This window comes from Eleginops maclovinus, chromosome 10 (assembly GCF_036324505.1).
Source record: "Eleginops maclovinus isolate JMC-PN-2008 ecotype Puerto Natales chromosome 10, JC_Emac_rtc_rv5, whole genome shotgun sequence".
NCBI lineage: Eukaryota > Metazoa > Chordata > Actinopteri > Perciformes > Eleginopidae > Eleginops > Eleginops maclovinus.
In genome coordinates, this window is record NC_086358.1 from 6,979,530 (window position 1) to 7,005,082 (window position 25,553).

The 25,553-nt window shown below is 40.4% G+C and overlaps 3 protein-coding genes across 9 annotated transcripts in view; 2 read left to right on the forward strand and 1 right to left on the reverse strand.

The window, feature by feature from the left end:
* Positions 1-3,604, forward strand: LOC134871214 (carbonic anhydrase 4-like). Its single transcript, XM_063893876.1, is given in 11 exon segments — positions 1-48; positions 402-515; positions 862-931; positions 1,047-1,073; positions 1,156-1,326; positions 1,819-1,967; positions 2,056-2,151; positions 2,412-2,490; positions 2,572-2,735; positions 3,124-3,264; positions 3,266-3,604. Coding segments are annotated over 11 exon segments (1,074 nt in total). The 5' UTR covers positions 1-15; the 3' UTR covers positions 3,296-3,604.
* Positions 2,737-25,553, reverse strand: part of mmp25b (matrix metallopeptidase 25b) — a 27,792-nt gene continuing 4,975 nt past the window's right edge. For 6 of the 7 annotated variants that reach the window (XM_063893885.1, XM_063893883.1, XM_063893881.1 and 3 more), the window contains 7 exons: positions 25,045-25,271; positions 24,642-24,836; positions 22,579-22,661; positions 22,338-22,497; positions 21,903-21,976; positions 20,513-20,645; positions 18,453-20,407 (listed from right to left, as the gene is read on the reverse strand). In XM_063893885.1, coding sequence (XP_063749955.1) covers positions 20,307-20,407; positions 20,513-20,645; positions 21,903-21,976; positions 22,338-22,497; positions 22,579-22,661; positions 24,642-24,836; positions 25,045-25,150 — 852 coding nt within the window. In that variant the 5' untranslated portion in view covers positions 25,151-25,271 and the 3' untranslated portion in view covers positions 18,453-20,306. Of the gene's footprint in view, positions 6,212-6,511; positions 6,806-7,289; positions 7,443-7,628; positions 7,712-7,933; positions 8,019-8,777; positions 8,958-9,100; positions 9,406-10,266; positions 10,418-10,534; positions 10,668-12,141; positions 12,231-18,452; positions 20,408-20,512; positions 20,646-21,902; positions 21,977-22,337; positions 22,498-22,578; positions 22,662-24,641; positions 24,837-25,044; positions 25,272-25,553 lie in introns of those variants that run through there. The other variant, XM_063893887.1, reaches the window with a different exon arrangement.
* LOC134870472 (protein FAM200A-like) lies at positions 15,125-18,007 on the forward strand. The gene is made up of 2 exons (XM_063892656.1): positions 15,125-17,443; positions 17,582-18,007. Exon 1 carries the CDS (start codon positions 15,359-15,361, stop codon positions 17,438-17,440), a length of 2,082 nt encoding a protein of 693 aa, XP_063748726.1. The 5' UTR covers positions 15,125-15,358; the 3' UTR covers positions 17,441-17,443; positions 17,582-18,007.

Sequence of the window (25,553 nt, forward strand, 5' to 3'; positions counted from 1 at the left end):
ATTGAATGCCTACTGATGGTGGTGGAAAGTGACGAGGATTGTATCCTGGTACTTGTAATTATTTCCATTTTTATATCACATTCACTTCTCATCCACTACATTTTGGAGGCAAATATTGTACTTTTTACTCTTATTTCAAACTCAGAGTTACTAACTCCTGTGTACATATAAAACCAGACGATTTTACTATGTTATTCTGCTACTAATCTACACAGTATTAATTTAAATTGGCTCAACTTTGACAGACTGCAGCATTATAATGATATGACATGAATTTTTTTGAATTGTAACACATTTGGGGTCAAAGCCTTTCTTCATATCCTATGTTTTGGTGGTAGAACTTCCAACTTGTACTGGTTGTGGAGCATTTTAGGTATGTCTACTACCTCCACCTCATTTAGCTGTCACATAGGGGCGGTGTCAAAGCAGCACCTGGATGTGCAGAGCGAATAAAAAGCGGGAGGATGAAACCCCGCAGCAGTTTGCTCACAGAGAAGGAGAAAAGCTGCATGAAGGTAAGACACTCAGCTGATCAGGTCAACTCGATTCAGCTGCAGCCAAAAAAAACCAAAACGGGACTTTGAAAAGACTTTACAAAATTCAGGGTCTCAAGCTGTGTTAGCAGTATTGCTTTTGAATGCTGCTTCAGAAGTGATTATTTATTTTATTGCTATATTATTGAAAAAAAATGTGCGTAATTTGCGAGTTTGTAGCGGGTGGCTTGCAGAAAAATGCGATTATTTAAATGATTAGAAAAGTTTAAATGTGTGTTATTGGAGTTTTTAGTATTTAGATCGGTGTATCAATTTGGAAACCACTAAAAATATCTAGTTCTGACATTTGATTTTTTTCTTCATGCAGATGAACTGGCTTGTAACCCTCGCTGCTGTATGCGTCCTCGTCCCCAGCGTCCACTGTGCCACAGGCTCAGGTTTTTAAACTTGTTTTTATTGAACCTTTATCGACTTTCTTTTTTCTTTTGTTGATAAACCTAGAGTCCCTGATTTGATTGTTTGGGTGTGTGTTTTTTTCCCCCCTTTCTCCAGGCTGGTGTTATCATGATGCAAGTTGCAGTAAGTAATCTCCCTTTATCTCCAATTGACCACATTCTCATCTTGATTTCTGCTAATAAACATCTCGTTCCTGTTTTTACAGATGACACACAATGGGGAACTCTCTTCCCTTCTTATTGCGCCGGCAATCGACAATCCCCCATTGACATCGTCTCAGCATCTGCCACAGCTGACTCCAACCTGACTGCATTCACCTTCACAAACTTCAACGACAGCTCCGCCCTGACAAAGATCGCAAACACTGGAAAGACAGGTGGAGTAAGGGAGCGGGTAGACACTCTTAAGTGAGGGGGATGCATTAATTATATTTGGATCGCATGATGGTTAAAATGTAATGAAGACTCAACAATACAGCAGAAGGCGAGTAGACTCTACTGCATCTCTGCTTGTCACACCCCAGAAGGCGAGTAGACTCTGCTCTCCTTCTGGGGCGAGTAGACTCTACTCTCCTTCTGGGGCGAGTAGACTCTACTCTCCTTCTGGGGCGTGACAAGCAGAGATGCAGCCAGGATTCTAAACTCAAATTACCATGCTTTAATTTTATGGGGTCCTCTTGTATCCTACAAGTAAGCACCTGTAATAATGGTGTGTTTATTTCTGTTGCTGTAGTATATTGGTATTTTTATAGAACCTTCTGACTTATCAAGAACATTTTATATCTTTGTGCTAAATGTCTTTTCTACTGAAGATGTGTATGCATTGGCTGTTTATTTTTTATTTTATTATTTGTTTCCTTCTCCACCAGTCAAAGTCACCCTTGCCAGCGGGGTTCAGATTTCCGGAGGGGGTCTGTCCGATACCTACGACAGCCTGCAGTTTCACTTGCACTGGGGAAATGGCTCCTCTGTCCCCGGCTCCGAGCACACTGTGAATGGCAAGCGATATGCCATGGAGGTAATGCACAGTCTTTGTTTCATGCTCAGCTATCAGTATGTTCCTTTTTTTTTAAAGCCACATTTTAAATGATTTCTCCCCTCTTCAGTTACACATTGTCCACAGCAAAGCAACCTATGGTGGCAACACAACTCTAGCTGTGAAAGACTCAACAGGACTTGCTGCTCTTGGTTTCTTCATTGAGGTGAGGGGGGATGCATTCACATTTTGTTATGCCAGTCACAAAAGTCAGTGCTATGTGTTTATGTCACTTAGTAAGTTTTGCAATAAGTCAAATTCTAAACACCCTGTTTGCATCCTGTTCCATACAACTGTTGGACTGCATCATGTGATATATCCTTGAGTTTAATTTGTGACATCACTGTTCACTTATTTAGCCACAACCCTCCCATGATGTTCCTCAACCAAGCAGGACATTTACTATTGTGTTCATTTTCTTTTCAGATAATGTCCGGTAATGAAACTGGGCAACCTGCAAAATGGAACCTGCTGAGCTCCTACCTGTCAAACATCATAACCAAGGGTAGGGAGATGTTTGTCATGTGATTTTTTGAATAGAATGCTTCTTCTACTGTCCCTTCAGTGTCTTCTTTCTGCCCCTCAGGAAGCAGTTTTCCAATCCCAGCTGGAATTTCAGTAGATGATCTCCTGGTCGGGGTGGACCGAGCCAAATACTACCGCTACCTCGGCTCCTTGACCACGCCCACCTGCAATGAGGCTGTGGTTTGGACTTTGTTTAAAGACCCAATCAAAGTCAGCAAAGATGTGGTAAGTTTTATGTTTTTATGTTCTTGCGTGGCTTTAAACAAATACTTCGCCCACAAAGCAATCATTTGTAAATCAATGACTCGCATTCTTGAGGAGGAAGTCCTGATGAGTTGGGTTGAACATGGCTCTTTAACACAAGCAAAACTAAATCAAAACCTCATATTACACAATCTCTTACAACTTGTGCATTGTAATACAAGTCTCATTTATCAAGTCCTTTTGAGGACGGCTTCACAACACATGTTTTTTTTCTTAATATTTAAAACGTTTGAGCACCAACTCTATGAATCCAGTAATGTGGGCACACTTTTCTACAGTTTGAACCTTGTGAGGTAAAGACTCCAACAGTGTTTTGTGCAGCTACCAAGGTTAATGTCTTTTTTTCCAGATTGACCGCTTCAGCACAACTGTACGCATCACGGACACTTCTTCACAGTATATGACCAATGTCTTCAGGAGTGTCCAGGCAGCGCAGTCTGTCACAACACAGTCTTCCAGTTCCACCTCCGGATACTCTCTGGGGCTAATGTGCCCTGAGTCTTGTTCTGGGGAGGGTTTAGAGCCATTGACGCTTGTCTCTCTGCACTCAATGGTGTTGCTGGTAAACCTGTTTGCTTGATCTCATTCTTGAGAGTTTTGTCATTGTTTATTTTGTGACTTGAGTCGCTTTCATGTTGTCTTCATCAGGACAGATACTGTCAGCAGAGGAGGTGTTGCCAGGCTGAACACTCAAAAATGAAATTGGTTTTTAATGGGTGTGATTAGGATTTAGGCATCATTGACAGAATTAATATTTATCACAATTGTACACCTTGCACGTATTACAAAACTGTGAGCTGTTTTCAAAATAAAATGTATATTTCTCCATTTATCCTGGTTTTACTTCATAGTTGCGGGACATTGTACATTAAAATGGTTTAAGCAAAGTTTGGGAAAAGCATCACAAATGTTGCACTTAGACTCAACTTTTGCAAGAAACTTCAGAGGTTATTTACCTTTTGTAATAGTTTACCAAACATTAAATCCTTATTGTAAATGCACACTACTTCATAAATCACACTAAAGTCAAATTGCTTAACCGGTCAGACCTGAGCCATTTGCAGCCACTCCTTTCACAAGAAAAATCAATACTCCTCTCCAAACTTCCTAATAAACTTCAATTTGCCTTGAACAAAAGATGCAACAATTAACTAGACAGGTTATAAATAGTATTAATATAAAGCATTCCTTGTTGAACGACAGGACAAAGGTCCTTGAAGTAAGCATTGCACACTTTGTAATGTCTGTGTGAAGTAAGAGCTGTTTAAACAAGAGTTTGTTGTATTTGACAAAGGTTTTAAATAAGATTCTTGTGTGGTTATCAGATTAATCTTAGTTTTGGTGCTAGTGTAACACAGGTGATACTTATCTTATCAAGCTATCAGAAGGACAATGGAAAAAAATAGAGAAGGTGTTGTCAATTAAGGCATCAATCTTTTGATGTATGGGGCTGTCACCGGGGAGAGATGAGTAAGTCCTGCTTCAGTAGAATTCATGAGTCAGAAATGTGACATACCTTACTGGATGCAGTAAAATCACAAACACAAACTCGTATGAAGAACTCTTTTTTTATGTTTACAAAAAGTCCATCTTTTTTAATTTGCACACACCTGCAGATACAGTACATACATACCATTACAGCGGCTACATAAGTCCAACCTTCAATTGAAAGGTCAAAACTCCAAACTTGAAGTGTAAAATAATTTACTGCAAATCCTAGCTTCACCTCAAATGAATGGCACATGTCGGAAGATTTAATTAAACATTAACGAGGTTAAAAATCATTTTTTGTTTTATTTTTTTTAATGATTTGTCCGGGCAAACACTGCCTTTAATAGATATGAAAGGGGGGGACAGAGGGGATGACACGCAGCACATGGTCCCAAGCCAGATTCAAACCCGGGTCCTCTGCTTGGGGACCTAACCCCAGTACATGGTCCGTCAGCGCCACCAACTGAGCTAAACGACGTCCTTTTGTTACATCATTAAATAACAAATCATGTGGGTGTGTAGGAGTTGTTGTACAGCGACTTCTTCGGAGTCATGACGTTTTTATTAAGTTCATTCAACCGAATGATTAATGTTCCCGCACTCTGCTTTGAAATGTCAGTTGCAATAACACTGCCAAGCTTTATATCAGCTAAAATGTCTTCATGTACAGTATATGCACAAAATAAAAATAAAAAGGAGTATTCAGTCGGTTGGTGTGGCCTGTTTTACCGCCCAAACATGGGGTGGATGAGTAAATCCTTATTATAAGGGAGTTGCCGGTCTGTCGAATTTCTATCCATTGTCCTATATAGGCTACCTGTAATTGTATACTTTCTCATCGAAAAGGAGGGTGTGAACTTCTATAGCAGGATGGAGGGAGGAGGCATTATATATTGTTGTCATGGGTCAGCTTTCTGTTCCTAAGAGGTAGAGAACTTACAATAACTCAGGTCTTACGATATAGTAGAAGAGGAGACAGAGAAAGAAACAAAAGAAAAAACAAAGAGTTTGATCTACCAGACTTTGGGAATGTGCTGAAACTGCATAATTATGTCTTTTCAGATTAATACAATCAATAATGTTTTAAGGCAGAAGCTAAAATTCATAAATCTTACCAGCTGAAAAAATAAATAAATAATGTAAATGTGTTCTTCTGTTTAATGCATTAACTGCACCACATTTTAAATAGATTTGGGTTAAAAGCTATAATTTACAACATCAAATTTAAGTATTTCTTATGCAAACCAGATATATTTACAATCAATAAATGGAGACTGGTTGTTAGAGGATAGAATTACTGTTTTCCTCAAATTATTTCATACATAGAAATCTTAAAATTCACTATAAAAAGCAACAAGCCTTCTCTATTAGGCCTTAAAAATGCAAACTAACCCCAATACAACTCCTTTAGGATAGATCGTGGTTCTACCAGCAGCAAATTCGTATCAAATATGAACTACCAGTGTCATCAATTGGGTTTATGTACCCAAGAAACATTTATTGATCTAAAAAATAATTCACATGACTCTATGCAATAGGGCGGGTATTTATGTAATTTGAAACCAGCTTGTGGGTTTTAATGTACTGTGAGTGTATGATGATACAAAGAGCCTTTATATTCCCTTTAATGGAACAAAGGAAGCAGGACAAAAACAGCCTGCAGTCCCTTGGCATCCACAAAATGACAATCCCACCTATCTATTTTCTAACCAATTCATGAATTACCAATGCAGCAGAGATCAGGAGGAGCCAGCCGCTTCTGAGAAATGATGATGATCCCTTTAAGTCGCAGCTGCACTCCTTTGGGATGACCGGACTGGAGGTTGTAGGTGGAGCTGGACATCTGAGCCAGTCCACAGCGATGGATTTAGAAGTGACGACCTCTTGGTTCAGTCCTCCTTTCTTCAGCACCCAGTAGAGGTTGTCCTTGAAGAAGTAGGTATCTCCTAAAGAGCAGGAGCAGTATGTGTGACTCTAATTCTTGTTTTCCCCCATCAGACAATAAAATACAACATCAGCCTGCATCTAAATTAACTTTATAGTGGTCAAAACACAGCATGGTTGCTTTAAAGAAACAAATCTTCAGCTAAATTGTAATTTAACTAATAATCTTTAACCATTTTCACTCTGATCGATACTTTTTGAATGCTCTATCCAATAAATGCCTCTGTGGCTTTGTTTATGTATGAATCACTGGTGCCAGAAACTCGTCACATACAGTATTTACGCTTCTGAACTGTTGTTACCTTCTCCCCAGCTGATGATGTCATCCATGTCTGCCGGCACTCCCACCCAGAGATGGTTTTCCCGAGGGTAGCCCTGCTCCGGCTGCCTGGTCACCTTTTGACCCTCGCGACTCTCGTCAAACCTCCAAAACTCCCCGTCGCTGAACAGGTAAGTCTTGCCGTTGTGGGCCCAGATGAAGGCCGCATCCACCCGCTCCACCGACGCCCCACTGATTGTCTTCATGCCCCAATCAGATAGGGGCCTCGGGTAGCCGGTCAGGGCCACATTGTCCTTGAAGACCCAGTATTGAGGTCCTGGACAGACAGCGGAAAGTTGGTGCTTAAAAGTTGTTTTTTTCAAATATGGTTGGTATATGAGATAATTGGTTCAATGATGATCTTGTTAACAGAAGCCCTGAGGCGCAAGACAGAAATACAATCTATTTTCTAAGTGAGACCTAGTTGTTTTTATGCAAGGATCATTATTTTAAGTGACTTTTTCATCTTTGAGAAAAATAATTAAACAGTCTTTGTTGTAATACACATTCAGGCCACAATTGGCTGAAGTGCACCACTACTCCATATTGTAAAAAAAAAGAGAGCATTCATGTTTTCAATGCTCCATTCACTTCTATTGGCGTAAAGTAATTAAAAAATATATTATTTGTAATAATTTGCCATTTGTGCCTTGCTTAAAACCACTTCCTTCAATGTAATACTAAATAAAGACGTGTGAAGAATCGACCATGTTGACCACGATCACCAACATCACACCAAACCACAAGATGTAGTCTCTCACCAATAAAGAAGATGATGCCATTGTCGCTCTTCCTCTCGTACACGGCGTCCACCTTGTTTGTTCCCGCCGGCAGGCCCATCCAGAAGTTTGTGATCAGAGCCGGATTGCGGGACTCTAAAGACCCGTCTCGCTTTGTTCTCCAGAAGTGGTTACCTTTCCAAGAAAGTAAGTAAACACGACAGGTGTAACTGTATATTCAGACACACTAGACGTACAAAACTAAAACACATCTCCACTGTGAGTAAATGATTGTTAAAGGATTAATGTAGAAATTATTTGGGAGATTTTTAAGTACATTTTATTTTGTGAAATATATTTTTTGTGATTGTTTCTTCTTACCTTTAAAAAAGAAGACTTCTCCCCTGATATCTGCGACAGCGTCAAAGCCTCCCTCACAACGATCGTGGAATGAAGGGTCATAACTGGGACAGAGAAAGTCAAAAACTCAAGTCAATACACTAGAGGGTGCAACAGGACCAAACACAGTAAGGATTTATCAGAAGGCTTTTTTCTGCATCCACTGGTTTTAAAGGAATCATCCACGAGTAAACTGATGAGAATTCATAGCCTGTCAATGCAAAGGATAAGTGCTTGTTGTTTTGATGACTACTGTAATCCTCATTGTTTCCTTTGGCTTTACTCACGGCCGTGTTGGTCTAGGAGGAGGTGGACTTGGCAGGCGTGGGGGGTCAGGATCAACACCTCCTGGTGGCCCGCCATCATTCACACCTACACCACAGCGGTGACAGAAGAGAACATTGAAGAGGCGCTGACAGACTGATGACAGCTCTACAAAAACTGTAAAGCAAACCACACTCTTCAGGGGAAATGGACACACAGGATGCTTTGTTTTTCAAGCACGGAAGGAAACTTTTAAAATAGTCTTTTTGTGAGTACACCTTTGCAAACGTTATAACCACACTGTGTGTCGGACGGCAGTTTCTGTTCTCTTGATTGAGGTCTTATTAGCCATAACCCTTTCTGAAATTTGAACTTATAATGCAAGCTTTCATCAAATAAAAAAAAAGTACTTCTACTAGTTCAGGACCATTTCTGTATCTTTGGAGGAAATGACCACAAACCACCAAAGTTCCTGTACATGGAAAGGAAGTATTTCATACTACACCAAATCAAGTTATGAGAAAATTCTGGACTGGATGAAACCCTAAAAGGGAACTTAGTGAGGGTTTCTAGCCCGTATAGTGGTGTGATTATAGCAGTGTTTGAGGGTTGAAAGGTCCACCACTCTGGTCCAGACTTTAATACCACAGCTATCTGATGGATTGCAGTGAAATAGGTTTGATATTATGATGCCCAGAAGAGAAGAAGCCTACTGACTTTAGAGATCCCCTGACTACCTGCAAAAGTAATAACAATCAGCCTCAGCTCTTCTTTGTGTGTAGGGCTAACCACCACAAGCAAACACTGTAAGCAGGATTCAATAAATATTACAGACACATATTGTAGTGAGTCAAACTTGTCACTGACCATAGAGCTGCTGGATGGCCAGCTTGTCGTCCATGGCCAGCTGGAAGTTGGGAATGTCTCCCACAGCGCCCTGGTAGTACGGCCTCATGATGGACGGGTCAGAGGACGAGTGGGACAGGCCCAGCGCATGGCCAAACTCGTGCACTGCGACCGTGAACAAGTCTGTGCTGCTGCCGTCATCTGAAGAAGTGTGAATGAACCTATCACTACCCTCATGTAGACCAACATGATTTCAGAGGATTTCTATTTGACTACTATAGATCATTATCAGTGTATAAGGACTTCTAGCCATAAATCCACTCATGATTTCAGTCAATAAATACCTCCAAGGCTCCAGATCTCATCATCATCAAAGTGTGTGTCACCAGCCACTACATCCCTGCCGGGGAAGAAGGCGTGGGCCAGGGTGCCACCCTTCCCGTCAAAAGGGTACCCGTCGTCGTGGAGCATGCGGGCAAAAGTCACTCTGATGTCCCCTTCAGTCGCCGCCCCCCTCCTGTCACTCTGCAGCCGATGGAAGTTCAAGGGGGCCGCGTCGCTCCAGGCTTTGAAGGCATGAGTCAGGATGTTGTCCACCAACGATTCATGCAGGCCGGGTGAGAGGGAGGGCGACGGGTAGCTGTGGACACTGCAGACAAGAATAGATTTTGTATTGTTTGTTGTTGTTGTTTTGCCCTTTTTATTTGTGTTCCAAGTTTATTGTAGTTACAATTTCTTTCTTTTACTGCTTCATACAAAGTGAAAAAGTCTGGTTATACTCATAATTATTCATGTCTGTATAAACTGTACGTTCACAGTGTCGATATGTATATTGTGGTTGTTATCCTTGTGTGAACTCTTTGTTCTTGTGTATCAATCTTGTTTATTTTACTGCTTTTACACCTAAATATCCCTTCGTAGATCAATACATGTTCATCTTATTTTACCAATCTTCTTTGTTTTTATTTCTATGTTTTTATGGTTGGGTTTTGTGTGGTCCGTCTGTTCATCCGTCCCATCCGTGTGAACACGATATTGAACTCAAGGACTTTACAAAACACATTTTGGCCTTAACTCAGCTTATTTAAACAGACATGTTTAGTATGTACACTGCTGCTAGACTGGATGACTCATTGATGTTGCTATAAACAAGTCAAATATAAAGACCAACACAAACGATGAAACGATTGTCTTCGTAGCCACAACCTATACTTATATATATGTTTCTTTCAACTTTGCCTTTTATGTTAAAAAGCAATCGATAAGCTTGTGAGACTGTATTAAAACAGTAGTCTACACTTCCCCAAAAGCCTTACTTCCTCTATGGACCTAACTTATGTCTTAACACAGTCGGCTTTAAAACCAAACAACTTTTGGTGTGGTTTACAGGTTGTTTGGCATGATTTTTTTCAATGTGGAAAAAACCTAATGAAATTGTGTGCGTGACACAGAGCTCTGTGACTCATACAGGGATGATGTAAAGCCACAAATAACATGACAGGAAACACACCTCCATGTGAGGTCTGTCTTATGCCACTTAAGGCCTGACAGCGCGTATCTTTTCCTCCTCCTCCTCCTCCTCTTCCTCAGCATATCCTCATTCCCAACGATATCAGGAAGAGAGCATCGAGGCGTAGACATGAGTTTAAGTGTTTCATTGTCTGGAAGAGAAGTTGATCACATATTGCTGAAACTCAAGATTACAGGAAGTTTGAGACCTCATGGGAAACCAGATCTGTGAAATCTCATACGCATCGTATATTATGTGGAGTTGTTACCGAGCACCCCGGTTTCCTGTACCCCGCCGAATCTCTGCATGACACGAATGGCTTTCTCGAGCCCCTCTTTGGTCTGCAGTCTACTTGTGCGCGGATCCGGAGGAGGAAGGTAGCCATACCTGCTCAACCAATCCTGCACAGAAAACAAGAAACCAGAGTAAATGTGGCAATCTGCGTTTTTCTCATAAAGCACAGGACGATGTTGCATGAAATCAACATGGTTATTTATGTTTGCAGTGAATTATTTCTTAGTAATTGCACCCCAAACCTTACGTCAGTGAAGAAATAATATCGATCAAACTCATTTCTTACATGACTTCATGATTAAAGGGAAAAGCTGATGTCATGGAGGGTATTTGTTACTACACATAAGACCCAGCACAATGCAGTGTCAGCCTCTTTTTACTCATTAATATTTTATAGCCCTGTCTGTTGAGTGATTTTGCTTGAATACATAAAGGAAGCCTATCTGAATTTGCAAGTTCTATTCAGAGTAAATGATGAGAACGGTCTGCAGGGGAAATCCGATTATGAATTTGGTGTGATTTTTGTACTTATTTTAGGCATGTATCTCTGTCAGATGAAGCGTAATCTGTTACTTGAAAGTTATTATGAAACCTGCCCTTCCTTCATTGCCTCCACCCTTGTACCGTTATTGCTCTTGAGAGGAAAAGGTGTTGGCTCATTCTTCAACAGTTGTTTTCAGTGGGTTTTACACTGTAAAAGGTGTCCTGCTCAAACAGTTACCTTTTATGCTAAGCTTTTTTAACAAGCTATGTGACTTCACTGGAACAACTTTTGCCTTTCATTCACATGCTAATTTCTCTGAAGCCCCAAACACCAGCAGGATGCAACCTGGAAAATCACAGAAGTGAAACTTTTTTTACACAACACACTGACGTTTATTCTTGCAGTCAGCCAAATAAGCATTATTCATGTTGTTTTGAGGAAGCTTACAAGTGAAGGAATTTAAATAAATGAGTTGTCCTTGTGCAATTGCATTTCATCTTATTGTATTAAAGTTGTAATAGCGAATTAAGGAACACTTAGGGTTTCGATATTTCTCCCAAACTTACAAAGTATAATAATGATCTAAATGCTGAAAAAAATATGGATCTGATGCTTTTTCTTTATGTTTGTTATTAACCTCAGAGGACTCATGGATTTTGCCTTATGTTCACCAGCCACTGGCCTCTTTGCGTTATGTCATGTTCTATTAATGACTTCCTCCTTCTCATAAAGAGATAAATATGTGTATGCATGGTGAAAGATAGGCTCTACAACAATTCTAATTTAAATACCAAGAAGACATGAAACCTGCAAATGGTGTTAACTTATCCCCAATTGGTATATAAATAATAATAATTAAAACCACTTTTTTTTTTAAATGTACAGAATTCATATCATCAACAAAGTGAAACAATGACTAATCACACATAATAATTACACTGAGGAAAAAACAAGCCTATGATATAGAAAAAATGTCTCTAATAGAAATAAGACAACAAGGATGGAAAGTAAATTACCTCCAATGGCAAAACATACATTAGTATCATCCTCGCACCAAAGTTTGAGACATTTGTATTTCTGGTCTGTTATTCACTCACCACGGCTCTGTACTGCTCCATCACAGCTGATGTGATTCCCGTTAAGGTCGACAGCATCCACAGCAGATGACCCAAATCCATTCCGGTCACTGTGAAAACACGCTCCATTATTACCAAAACAAGTTGGTGTAAACAGAGGACACTTATTCTCGTCTAAATCTGCGCCAGTTTTTTCGAAAACCAAACCATAACAAAAGCGTGTGGGGCACTGAAGCAAAACCCACCGTTGTTTCTTTTCTTCAGCCTCTCTCGGGACTAGGCAGGGCGCATCGATCAGAAACTCTCAGCAGCGCAGCGTTTTCTGAGGGTTTCATATCCGCCCCTCACGCGCATCTTACAGATGTTTGGCGCGCGTGCCACAGGTACATGTGAGAAGATGCGATCATTATTTTCTCCTAAATCTGATTAGACTTTTCAGTGTCCAAATAAAATTACATTTTGACAGAATTTGATTTTCACTTTTAACTTATTACAGGGTTTTTAAACGGTGACAGTAGGCTTTGTTTAAACGCAACTAAGTATTTACCAATGTTTTTAAAATATGACAATGGTGATTTCTAGCTGTAGGAGAAAATGATATACAGTTTAGCCTATTCTTTATTTCAAAACATTTCTGTTATATTATTTTTACAGTTTTTTGTTGTCTTAAGGTACATTATGCATGTTTCTTACACATATGATAAAGAAATTATAAATAAAACTTTCATAATTTATTGTAAATGTTAATTAACTTATATAGGATTCGTACATTAACTCATGAAGTTTTCATTTGTAGATACAGTAATAATTAGTTCAATTGTAGATGTTCTGTATGCAAGTAAGTTTGAAGGAGTTTGATGAAACACAACTTTATTAAGGAAAGAAAGCACAATATGTGTCACAATCTGCGTCTGTCAATCCCTCGTTTACCCAAATGTGTTCCTCGTCCTTCTCTTCTTGTCCACCAGATGCCCTCAGACTTTTCCACCTGATCTAGTCACCTGACTTCCTGTTTCACCCCATCACCTGATTCCAGTTGAACAGCACTGCAGTGTGTTAACAGGCCCATATCCACTCATGTCAGATCATCAACAGTTTTTAAGCTTCTGTTTTATGAAACCTTAAAATCTCAAATGTGTCACTTCCCTGTTTTGAACATCTGTATGATCTTTTTGACTTTGGATTTCATTTATGGCCCTTTTTGAGATGCAGGAACAACAATGTTGAGACCATGAGAAAAATACCTAAGGACCGACAAAGGAAACAAGGTGAGGCACAGAACATGACATGATTTACACAGCTCAACGATCTGGCAAACAACTTTGTATCAATTATACGATGGGATAAATACATATTGTGTTAAAAAAAGAGGATTTGAGGATTTTTCTAAATATTTGACATGTATAATTGTGTATGAAGAAGTTTAGGTCAGACAATATTAAAATGAAATCATACTAAATGCATCAGACTGTAACTGTGACTGTGACTGTAAATTCTCCAAACAAAAACATGTTTTAAAATGTTTTTTGAAATTCTAGTATTGTTTACTGTTCCAGAAATGTTCATTTATTTCCATAAATATTCTTATTTTTGTTGTAGGAAATCCCTGACTCTGTTTACCCATAGACTGTATATTGTTATACCACACAAATAGCTTATAATACATTTGGTGGAAAATGATGACGCTGCATTTGGCTGGAATGCAACGGCATCTCACATCTCATCTTGGACTCCCATTATGTTCATGCATGCAAGTTGTCTCTGCAGAGCATCACGAGTATCATCTTTCTCTCCCCCTCCCCCCTTCCTCTTCTCCCATCTTTAATTTCTGTCCATCCTCCAGGGCCCAAGTGAGCCATACCATTAGCACAAATGCTGCCCCGCTAATGGTTGACCAGCTGCTGCCCTTGTCCACTTCATGACAGACACCTCATTATACTGTTAACCAGAGGCGGCTGGCCCATAGGGGGCGCTGGGGCTCTGCCCCACCAGCTGTTGAGGGGAACAAATATTTCTTGCATATTTTTTTTTAAATCAATGTCAGTTTTACTTAATAGTGTGTGTGCCTACATGCAATTTAAATCATTTAAACAACATTTCCACCAACTAACACTCATTAAACAGTGAATTTCCACTGACAGACAGTGTATCATTCTCTCATGGGGCGATCGGCAAAGTGCCCCTGACCGGCAGCTAAACAGCCAATCCGGTTATGGTTGCTAGGGAGAAATTATGAATAATTGGCCTATCAACGTCGCCAAATTTAACGCCGGTGGGGCGCTGGAAATTTAGCCCCAACTGCTACGTAAAATGCGTGAAGGTTTAGGATTGCTGTAGCTACATAAGGAGCCAGCGATAGTTTTTTTTCGTAGTGCGACTCCCAGACTCTGTCCTACGCTACGTGGGGAAAAAATACGTGCGACGACGAAGAGAGATGATGGCGATGTAATAGGTAATAATATTATAGTATGTAATTATAATATAGTTGTGGAGAATGCTTTGTTGTTTCTCTCAGGCTGTGACATGCAATGACAACTGTATGGCACTGATGCTGTTTTCTCCAAGTAAATGCATTTTTCCTTGAGAGAGGGTATTAAAATAATCTGTTTATGTAAAAAATTTTGAAAATAACTTGGTTCTAAAATCTTTGTATATGTTACATTTGAATAGGAAAGTTCTGTTTCATTCTCTTTTCTCAACCCACACTCACTCATTCACTCACTCACTGTTGATTTGTATAGATTCAGCTGAAATCATACCCTTGTTGTTCATTTATCCCTTGATTGTATTGTATAGTATTTGATAGCATAAAGTCTAATATAGCTGTACATTGTTACTTTTTCTGTGAAGCTGGAAACTGTGAAATTAAATTATTATTGTGGAACTGTAGTCATTTTCCGACTGTTCATTTGAATGCTTATGCTAAATTAGGCAGGGAAATCTGTTGGTACACTAGCCCCACCAAGATTTTTTTTCACCAGCCGCCACTGCTGTTAACTCTTTAAAGCAGGGGTTTTCAACCGGTGGTCCGCGGACCCCTGGTGGTCCGCGGCGGCATTGCATGTGGTCCGTGACAAGAGCCTATGTTGATCAGTTCACCATTGTTTTTTTTTAATATAAATTCGCTTTGATATTTCAACACATTTCCAGAATACCGTTACATATCGTGAAAAATATGTTTAAAATAATATAAAGGAAATTCAAGCTGACAGAATGTAGCCTTGCGCCTATCCAGTCTATGGTAGCCTGTGATTCGCTAATGGTAATGAGTTGCGTCGCTAACCTCACTTATTATTCATTACGTACAGTCTTGCGAGCAAAGTTGACACACATTTATAAGCATAGCCGACGAGAGTATTTTAAGATAGGTTGTAGTACAGCAAACATTTGTTACATATGTACTAGTCTAGCTATATATCTAGCACCAATGGATCGTTTTGTAGTGAGGAAAGTGCCAGAGGGACAGGCTGCCATGACAGAGGGTCAGGCTGCCACGACAGAGGGACAGGCCGCCACGATAGGGCAAGGACAGGCTTCCGAAGCGTCAACTTCGCAAAAAAGACGAAAAAGAAAATACAATGAGGAATATGTTAAATATGGATTCACAGTGACGACAGACAGAGCAGGAGAGGAGGTACCACTGTGTTTCGTATGTTCAACAATTCTCTGTAATGAAGCTATGAAGCCGTCGAAACTTACGCGGCATATGGAGACGCATCACGTCCACTTGAAGGCCAAACCCGTTGAGTACATGCAACAGATGTTGCGTGATTTCAAAGGACAGCAGGCTACCATGAGGAAGAGTGCAAAAATAAATGAAAACGCACTGAAAGCATCGTATCTGGTCGCTCTCAGGGTTGCAAAAAGTAAGAAGCCCCATACCATTGCAGAGCAGCTTATATTGCCAGCAGCCATAGATATGTGCAGAGCTATGGTAAGCGAAGAATGTGCCAACAAATTAAAAACTATTCCGTTGTCAGACAACACAATCGGAAGACGAATTGGGGAAATGGCAAATGATGTCAAAGACCAGCTGATGGCAAAACTTCAGACAGTTCTGTTTTCCCTTCAAATCGACGAGACGACAGATGTTACTAATGATGCGCAACTGTTAACATTTGTGCGATACGAGGACAGTGGCACTATGTGCGAGGAATTTCTTTTTTGCAAACCACTGCCCGGGCGAACTACCGGTGTAGAAATATTTAAAGCACTGGACGATTTTTTCACGGAGCACAATATCTCGTGGCAGAGGTGCGTTGCATTATGCAGCGATGGGGCCCGAGCCATGAGTGGCAGCAAGACTGGACTGTTTGCGCATGTAAGGAGGGTGGCTCCGGGGGTAATTTGGACACACTGCCTGATTCATAGAGAGGCTCTCGCCTCCAAAGATCTCAGTGTTGAGCTCAGTGGTGTGTTTGATGTCGTTGTCAAGACGGTCAACTTCATAAAACGAAACGCATTGAATACACGCCTGTTTTCATCCCTATGCCATGACTTGGGAAGTGAACACAGCTCTCTCCTTTATCATTCAGAGGTGCGTTGGCTGTCTCGCGGCGCTGTGCTCGCCCGTGTGTTTGAACTACGCGGAGCTATCTACGAGTTCTTGTGCGAGAAGCATTCTGATCTGGCTTCCAATTTCAACGATAGTTACTGGTTAACTAAGCTGGCGTACCTCACAGATGTTTTTGCAGAGCTGAACAAGTTGAACAGCTCCATGCAAGGGAGAGATGCAAACGTCATGCAGCTCTACGAGAAGCTCGACGCATTTGTGAAAAAAATGTCAAAGTGGATCGAACGAGTGGAGAGCAATAACTTGGCGATGTTTCCTTCAGTTGAGGAATACCCTGACAGCACTGACATCAACGACACTATATGTGAGCATTTGAGGAAGCTTGTGCGTCAATTCGCAAAGTACTTCACTGATTCGGAAGATTGGCGCCGTGACAGCAAGTGGATCCTGCTCCCATTCAGTGACGATGCATCAGTAGGGTCAAGTCTGACGGCTGTGGAAGAGGATAAGCTGATTGAGATGTCCACAGACTCTGTCAGGAGGCATATGTACGACACACAGCCCCTTGTTAAATTCTGGATAAGTTGCCAGACAGAATTTCCACAGCTTGCTGCAAAAGCAATGAGGTGTCTTTTGCCCTTTCCAACCACATACCTGTGTGAGAGTGGTTTTTCTACACTGGCGTACTTAAAGAATAAGTACAGGGCTAGGCTTGATCCAGAGAATGACATGAGACTGTCTCTGTCTACCATTTCGCCACGAATAGACAGGCTGTGTGGACTTCACCACGCCCAGATATCACACTGACAGGTAGGCCTAATTCTCCCATGTTTTCACTGTTACGACCCTGGCGGGTTTAGGCCCCGCCCTGTGTTAATGGTAAGCCTGTTCTCTCTCCCTGCTTTTCTCAATCTCTCTCTGCTTTTCTCAATCTCTCTGTCTCTACAGCAGGTGATTGGTGACAGGTCTGTCCTGGCTGGGTTATAAAAGCCCTGACCAGCCAGCAGTTGAGGCTGCCTTGGTCTTCATTTGTTGGATTTTGGTTCTCCGGTGTTGTTGGATTTTTGTTCTCCGTTGTTGTTTTGTCACACACCTAGACTGACTTTGCATGACATTTTTAGTTACTTTTCCCAATACTGAATTGCACAACACTTTATTATTCTTTATTCTTTCTTTAAAATAATCTTTAATTTAATTTAATTTAATAAATCTACTTTTATTATTATAAAATCTGCGTGGCCTCTCTTTCATGTTTCATGCATTGAGCTATGCATGTAACACCAAATACACACGCGCACGCGCAGGCACATCAGTGGGCCGCGGATTGCTTTCTAGTCCGAATGGTGGTCCCTGGGACAAAACCAGTTGAAAACCCCTGCTTTAAAGGCATGTGGGCAATGTTTTGAGTGTTGGATAATCTCACTTCTCCACACCGACTCCCAGGTGTCCGGCATTTCCAAACCAATAAAAAGTACTTTTGTAAACTTAAATCATAACGACGAAAATGATTTCTAATATCTTTATCCTGAACAAATACAATGCTAACCCTGTAATGACCGTTTTGGAACACTTGGGGGCAGGAGAAACAAGGAGTATAAACAACGCTGACATAAAATAACCTTTTTCGATAAGAGTTAAATCAAAACCAAATTATGTCACATTATATTAAATGTACCTTTTTTATATTCATGGGTAATGATGATGAGAGTGTAAGAAGCTCAAATATCTTGTCTGTACGTTTGTTAGTCATGCTATCATGTTAAATTCTCTACCTTTTTAAAAAGAAAAAACCTTGAACCACACACGAGAAATAAGGACCTTTCATTACACACGGTTTTATTTTCATTAAAGGGATCCAAGGCCTTCACAAAAGGGTTGACTCTTGGTAGCTATACAGTACTAACACAACACTCAACGACAACAGAAACAACACAGAGGACTTGTGTGAACGAGTGAAAAGACAAATAAATAAGAGTTAAAGTAGACATTTCATATGAGATTCAAACTGAGATGCATCAGCACAACCAATAGTCAGAGGGAAGTGAGCAGAGGTTAAAACTCTGCTATGTACAGTAACGCTTTTGTACAATACTCGATTTAACTCTGCAAGTAGCTGATTGTCTATAGCGGCTTATTTTTGGTCATGCACAGTTAACAATGTCATAGCGATTGTATTGACAGTGTTGCATTAATTTCACAGTTTTCCTTTTTTTGTTTCTCTACCTCCTGCTTTGATTGTCAGTCTCTGCGGTGTTTGCATTTGGGGGTTTGAAGGCAGCCTCTTAGTGATTGCAATGATGCTTGATTGTCACTGGTTAGTAGTTATGGTTCATAAGTGACGTACTAAAAAGTCAATGCCAATTACGTACAAGTCACCGCTTAATATGTAATGGAATTGCTTCTTTTTTTTAAGATGAATCTGACGTAAAGTCCTCATATGTACTGTGTATATATATATAACAAAGAGAACAACCGAATTGCTGTACTGTATAATTCATCTGTGAGGCATATACAGCCTTATATCGGTTGATATCTGATACTAATAATGATGTTGTTTCTGTGCTTTTGAGGATGATTTGAGTCCAAGACATGCTACATTCCTCCCTCCAATAACATCTTGACAATATTCCACAGTTATCTGTACAAAAATATGCAGTATCAGTCTTAGCGTAATGTAGCTGGCAGGGTAGGCAGGATGTATTTTTTTTGTAATGGTTAAGTTTCAGTAAATGTGATTGCCATTAGCAAGTCTAAAATCTTCACAGTAGCCATAGCTTATGCTTAGGGAACAAGCTGTTATCACAATGTCATTGACCTGCTCAACAAGAAACTGTGGTTACACTTCACAATACAGACATCTGCTGGCATTTACTTAGTACCATTAAATCACCTAGGACCATTTCCGCGTGGTAGAGGTATAATCATAACCCTTTCTCTTGCTCAGTATTTATGAGGAAATATATATATTTATGCTATTATTGGAGATCTTTAAGTCTATCTCAAGTTAATGGGCTGATGGCTGGTAATGTCAGGTCACCGACTATGGATGAAACTGGTTACAACGTATGCAACAAATTAGTAACATTTCAGAGCCTTTCACCCCATCTCTCAGAGTATTAAGACCAGTTTCAGTTTTTGAACCTTTGTGTAAAATACAGTAATGTCTTTTTTTCTTGGTTATTCATCATAAACTCAAATTTAAGTAAAAGCCAAAATGCTCGACACCTTTGATGGATGCTCATTCTCAACTATCAGGTAATTAAAAAAGCACTGTTGCATCTCCACAGACAGTATAACCTCAACCCTATTATTAACCTCATCCTAATCCTGGCTGTATTTGAATCCAAACACACCTCAAACTGATCCTATTTCTAATCCTGACCACAGCCCTACCATCAACATACTATCCAAACAAAAAATGCAACCTGATAATACTAAGCAAATACCAGTATGACCAGAGTACTGTCAAGTGCAACCAAAGCTGCTCTTGACTGAATTTGTAAACATATAATGCGGGCTCTGCAACTCATTGAGGGCCCTCTATAGCTCAGTCCTGTGCTTCCTTATAACCCGTGAGGCCCCCATATTGTTTTCTTGACACTTTTTTTTGTTACTTGCCCTATTTTTCATCGTTCTTCTTCTGTTTTGCCAGCTGGCAGCGATTGTCTGTTGTTCACTGTAACCTGGCCCAGTACTGACCCAGGTTATGACTCATGCCCTGCTGGTCTGCTCCTGGGACCTGGACCGGCACTGAAACGCCGGGCGATATGAGCCCTGGATGGAGAAGAGAAGGAGTTTTATTTATTATGCATCTCAGCAGATGAAGTATATTTCACGGCACCTGTTATATTAACCCACATCTTCCCTAGAAACACTCACCGGTGTTGGAGTTGGCTGAGGACGGAGTCTGCAGATGAGGGGAGGAATACGCCGATGAGTCAAAGCTGCGCGGGGCAGAGGGGGATGGAGGTAACATGCAGGAGTAAGAGGAGGCCGACTGGGGAGGAATAGACTGAGAGAGGAGAGGAGAGAAGGAAGGAAAAGTGGTAGGTTAGATTTTTAATACAACGACAAAGAATATTATCTGTATATTATCTATCTCAAAGCAGGGACTGCATTGTTTAAGGTTGACCACATAGAGGCGCTAAAGCACAGCAGCATAGCAGGAGAATAGCAGCGACTCAAATTCTTTTTCATCTACATGCAAAATTATTTAACTTCTTATCCTTATGATCTGCTCTTTGTTTCTACATCAACACTGTGTCATTTTAAACTGATGTTTTATGTTATTGTTTATGGACCCTTAATAATAGGTATTCATAAAAAATATATAATTACTGAACAAGAGACACTAAAAAGTCTACTCACTGGACTTGTGCGGAGAATATTATTCAGTGCACAAATGTTGAGTCATATTTTCCGTCAACTGTATCAGTTTTTCATATATTTTTGACATCTACGCATGACATGTAAAAAAGGCAGTAGAGGGTTGAACATGTGTTTTAAAATGTATAATAAAGGAGGAACAACTATGTCTATAATGTCATGCTTGTGGCACGATAGATTATGTGGTGTTAGACCACAAAATATGTCCCAAGCTTTTTAAAATATCTGATTTTCCAAATTGATTTTGCAATTGATGAAAAACCATAGCTCGGCCTGCAAATATCTTTACACCCCTCTGAGTTTTGGTCTATATAACACAATGAAGCTTTAAAAAAATAGCTTAAGGCTTTGAGATATCTACTTGATAAAATGAAATGGATGAAGAGAGTTTTAAGCAGGCACATTACTAACAGGAAGTCTTATTTGAAATCTTAGAGAGTACTGGGAGAGGCTAAAAATGCTACAACTAAGGGTAAGCAGAATATTTAAGAGACGGTTTTTGATTTTATAGCCACTTTTAAATCAATATTATATTTGAAATCACTGTATACGTCACATATTTCAAAGTTTGCTTCCAGTTGCCTCTGTAAGGCTTTGTGTGACACATTTAGGTAATATTGTACTAAAATATTAACAACAATTGGAGCGAAATTAAGAGACTTTTTTTAAACATTCTGTAATAATTTACATTACAAGTGGTAGTTGTAAAAGAAGTATTAATATATGCAGTAATGTTTATGGGGATACGTTTTAAATTCCATTAATGTATGTATTCTAAAGGAGTTGATGGTGGGGGGGGGGGGGGTCTGCTCTGTGACGATGCCCTGCTTTCGTAAAGTTTGTAAGGCGCCGATGATGAATGATGAATGATGAAATGTCCAACCTGGACTCCAGATGAGAAAACTGACAGGGAGCTGTAGCTGGGCAGGGACGACTCAGCCTGACTCAACATGGACCCTGGAGAGAGAGAGAGAGAGAGAGAGAGAGAGAGAGAGAGAGAGAGAGAGAGAGAGAGAGAGAGAGAGAGAGAGAGAGAGAGAGAGAGAGAGACACACACACACACACAGCGAGATGGTGAGCACACACACACACACTCACACACACATTTATGTGCATGTGACGGGAACATCTTGCAGTGGAAATAGCCTATAGATGCGCTCTAATGGAGAAACTCTAATGGTGTGCCTGCCTGTAAAATGTCACTCTGGTGTTTGTAATTACAAATCGCACAGAGCAAATGTAAAGTCTTGCTTTGAGTAGAACTGATATGCTGATGTAAATATGACTAGAAATAGACGGTGGTCTTGGTGGTGTTTACCTGAACTGCTGCCGTGCTGCTGATGATGATAGACAGATGTGTTGAAGGAAGTGGTCAGAGGGGCTTGGCTCTGTGAACAGGAAGTCACACCCCCTGACCTCCTTTGATTGCGGAGCTTCTCCTCCCTCCTCCACTTGGCTCTTCGGTTTGAAAACCACACCTGTCAATTAAAGAGGTTTTTCTTTATTGTGATAATCTACATAACAGGTTGTAAATGCGAGGAATAAAAATCCACTCTTACCTGTATCCTGGCCTCAGGTAAATCAATCTTGTTGGCCAATCTCTCCCTCGCAAAGACATCTGGGTAATGTGTCCTTTCAAACTCTGTGGAAGATATTAACTAATGTCAGACACACAGTGTGAGTCCTAATGGAGGATGACAGGATAATTGTGGAGCGTCTCGCTGTTCAGTGTTAACATATTTTTTGAATTCATTTGTTGATTTGAAAAGAAAGCACCAGCCATCGAAGATTAACATCTCTTATGTTTTTTTAATCAGCTATTATGTATTAGATTTTCGACAGATAACAACCTGCACATAAAGAAATGACTACTTAAGATCCGCATCGCTAATTATCTTGTCGTGGAATACACAAACCCAGGAAGCTAAGATGTATCCTTACAACCATATTTGAAATATTTATCTGTTGCACTTTGTATAAATTATTTATCATTATGGAACACGCAGAAAGTTCAAATGAAGGATCCAAGTTGAGAAGCTGCCTAAGCACTTTATTTTAAAGTAGGTTGACTAAAATTAAGCTTAAGACAAAACCCTCCTAGATTTTTGTTTTGGTATCATTTATCCTCTAAATTCTGTCTATCTAAATATGGCGTTGTCTCTCATCAGCAGAAGCATTTTCTGATTGTTTCCTGACTAATAGAATAACACAGACACAGGAGCTTTAGGAGAGTAAATTCCTGACTCGGCTGTTGTTTAAACAACATTTTGTATAATTGAGACTTTCTGTATCAGAGGATCATTTCTCAATGTGGCACTTCATTTAAAGTTGACAAACTGCTGACATTTTTGCTGTTGACAAGTCGAGACGAGAATATGCCTCACCCTCCAACTGACAGCCTGAGTCACCCTAATTAACTCTGAAGCTTCAGGTCTGCTAATGGAGACATCTTAGGAGATCTAACTGTCTGCACTTATGATGCTTAACATTAGCTAAGCATGTCAAATAAATGTAAACAGAGAAAACAAATCAGTTGGGACCGAGTTGATTACATTTCAAAATAGCACTTTTAAATGTTTATTGCTACAAAAATAATTTACAGAAATGTTGTAATTTAAGGGTTCCTACAGTTTAAGGCAAGTTAGATTTAATATGCCACTTAGAATATATTTAAGACCTACTTTTCAATAACAAAGCTAAATAAATGACCTGGGGTCAGGTTAGAATTCAACCAATTATTTTGATATTTTAAATTGTCTGAAAAGAAATATTCATAAAATCCGATTTCCTTGTCTTAGCATTTTTTAACAGTCTTAAAATATTTATTTATTACCAATTGAGGCCTTATTTTCAGATAAATGAAGTCAAAGCCTTTTAAGACTCGAGAAAAGATCCGAGGTAGCCCTGAAATAATCAAAGCTCACACCAGTAACACATGGTTAATAAATCCATACTGCGCATAGATTACAACGATTGCTCCATAAATTAAGTCCATCTTACAAATTGTTATAATTGGCTCTGTTATAATTGGCGTCTGTGTCAACACATGATTGTTATTGTGCCTTGGCCGTGCGCTGAGGTCAGAGTACCTCATTAATGTCATTTGCACGGAGTGACCACAGAGATACACTTCCACTCGGCTGCACAGTGGACATTGCGTCCTGATTTAGCTCAAGGGCCCGCTGCAGCCATATCCAGTCAAGGGTGGCTTTCTGATCCCTCTCAACGAATATCTGGCTACGAGCGCCGGATCTCGCTGCATAATACAACCACAGTAATGATGCATTATAAAAAGAACTCTACTATACACACTGCCGTAGGCTTTTTGAAGCTTTGTGGAAGATTATGGATCATTTGCGTCTGGATGTGATCATGGGTGTCAATGTTTGCCCCCAAAGGGACTGATAAAAATCATGTCCTACCAAAATATGAACTTGTAATTTCGCCCTGTCAGTTAGCAAAAAGCTGTAAACAAGGTGTAGACACTATAATCATATAACAAAGGTGTTGGCAGGGGGGAAAAGCAGCAGGACAAGCTGCGTCATGACAACACTCATGACCATGGTGTTCAGCGATTGGCTGGAAAGCAGCGAGTGAGCTGTGCGTGCTTGCATGGCCTGACCTTTCTCGAGAGCCTCGATCTGCTCCTGTGTGAAGCTGGTCCTGTTCCTCTGCAGCTTCCTTTTGAGCTGCAGCCTCAGCTGAGACTCCTCGCCGTCGTCCCTCTCAACGGGGACTCCTCCCCCTCTGCCCGTCCCCCCTCCCCCCGCCTCCCCCCCAAGGCTGCCCTCCGTGTCCAGCAGACAGCCCTCAGACACTGGCAGAGAGGAAAGTGACAAAAGAGATGTGGGAGTGTCAATAAAATTCTTACATTTTAGAATAACAGAATGTTTAGAAGCATGCGTTGAAGTAACAGGAAGTGGGTGAAACAGCCACAAGTGACCACTGCTTTAATTTGGTTTAAATTGTACAACAATGAAGTGATGATCTGTGACCAGTGACATACGCTTAAAATCCCCACTCACCTGTGCTGTGTTGCGTCTGAACGCCGGTGGGGTCATGGTACCAGTTGTTAGGCCCACTCCAGTTTGAGCCGCTCTGCAGGTTCAGCATGGTTAACTTCTCATACATACTACGAGTGTCCAAACCACCATGAAGAGAAAATAACGGAGTCCTGTCCTGTGCGTGTCCGCCCCTGTTTACTGTCACCTTTGGCTCCTCTTTCTCTCCTTCGGTACTCCAATTCTTCCGCCTGAAGAAGGAGGGGGGAGTTACGAAGAGAAGAAGAAGAAGAAGGAGGAGAAGGAGGGGTTCATATCGCATGAGTTCACACATGGTTGGCATTGTGGCGAATTAGCCTCATGATGACAGACAGAAATGGAGTTAGTTACATGCCCGCTGTCGTTACGTGTGTGTGTTATACATTGGTATGCTAGTATACCATGGGGAGCAAAGGTACATTAGGACCCACTCTAAAAAGCCCTGACATTTATTATGCTACTTGCTTTTAGCTCTATCTTTGCTGGTAAGCACG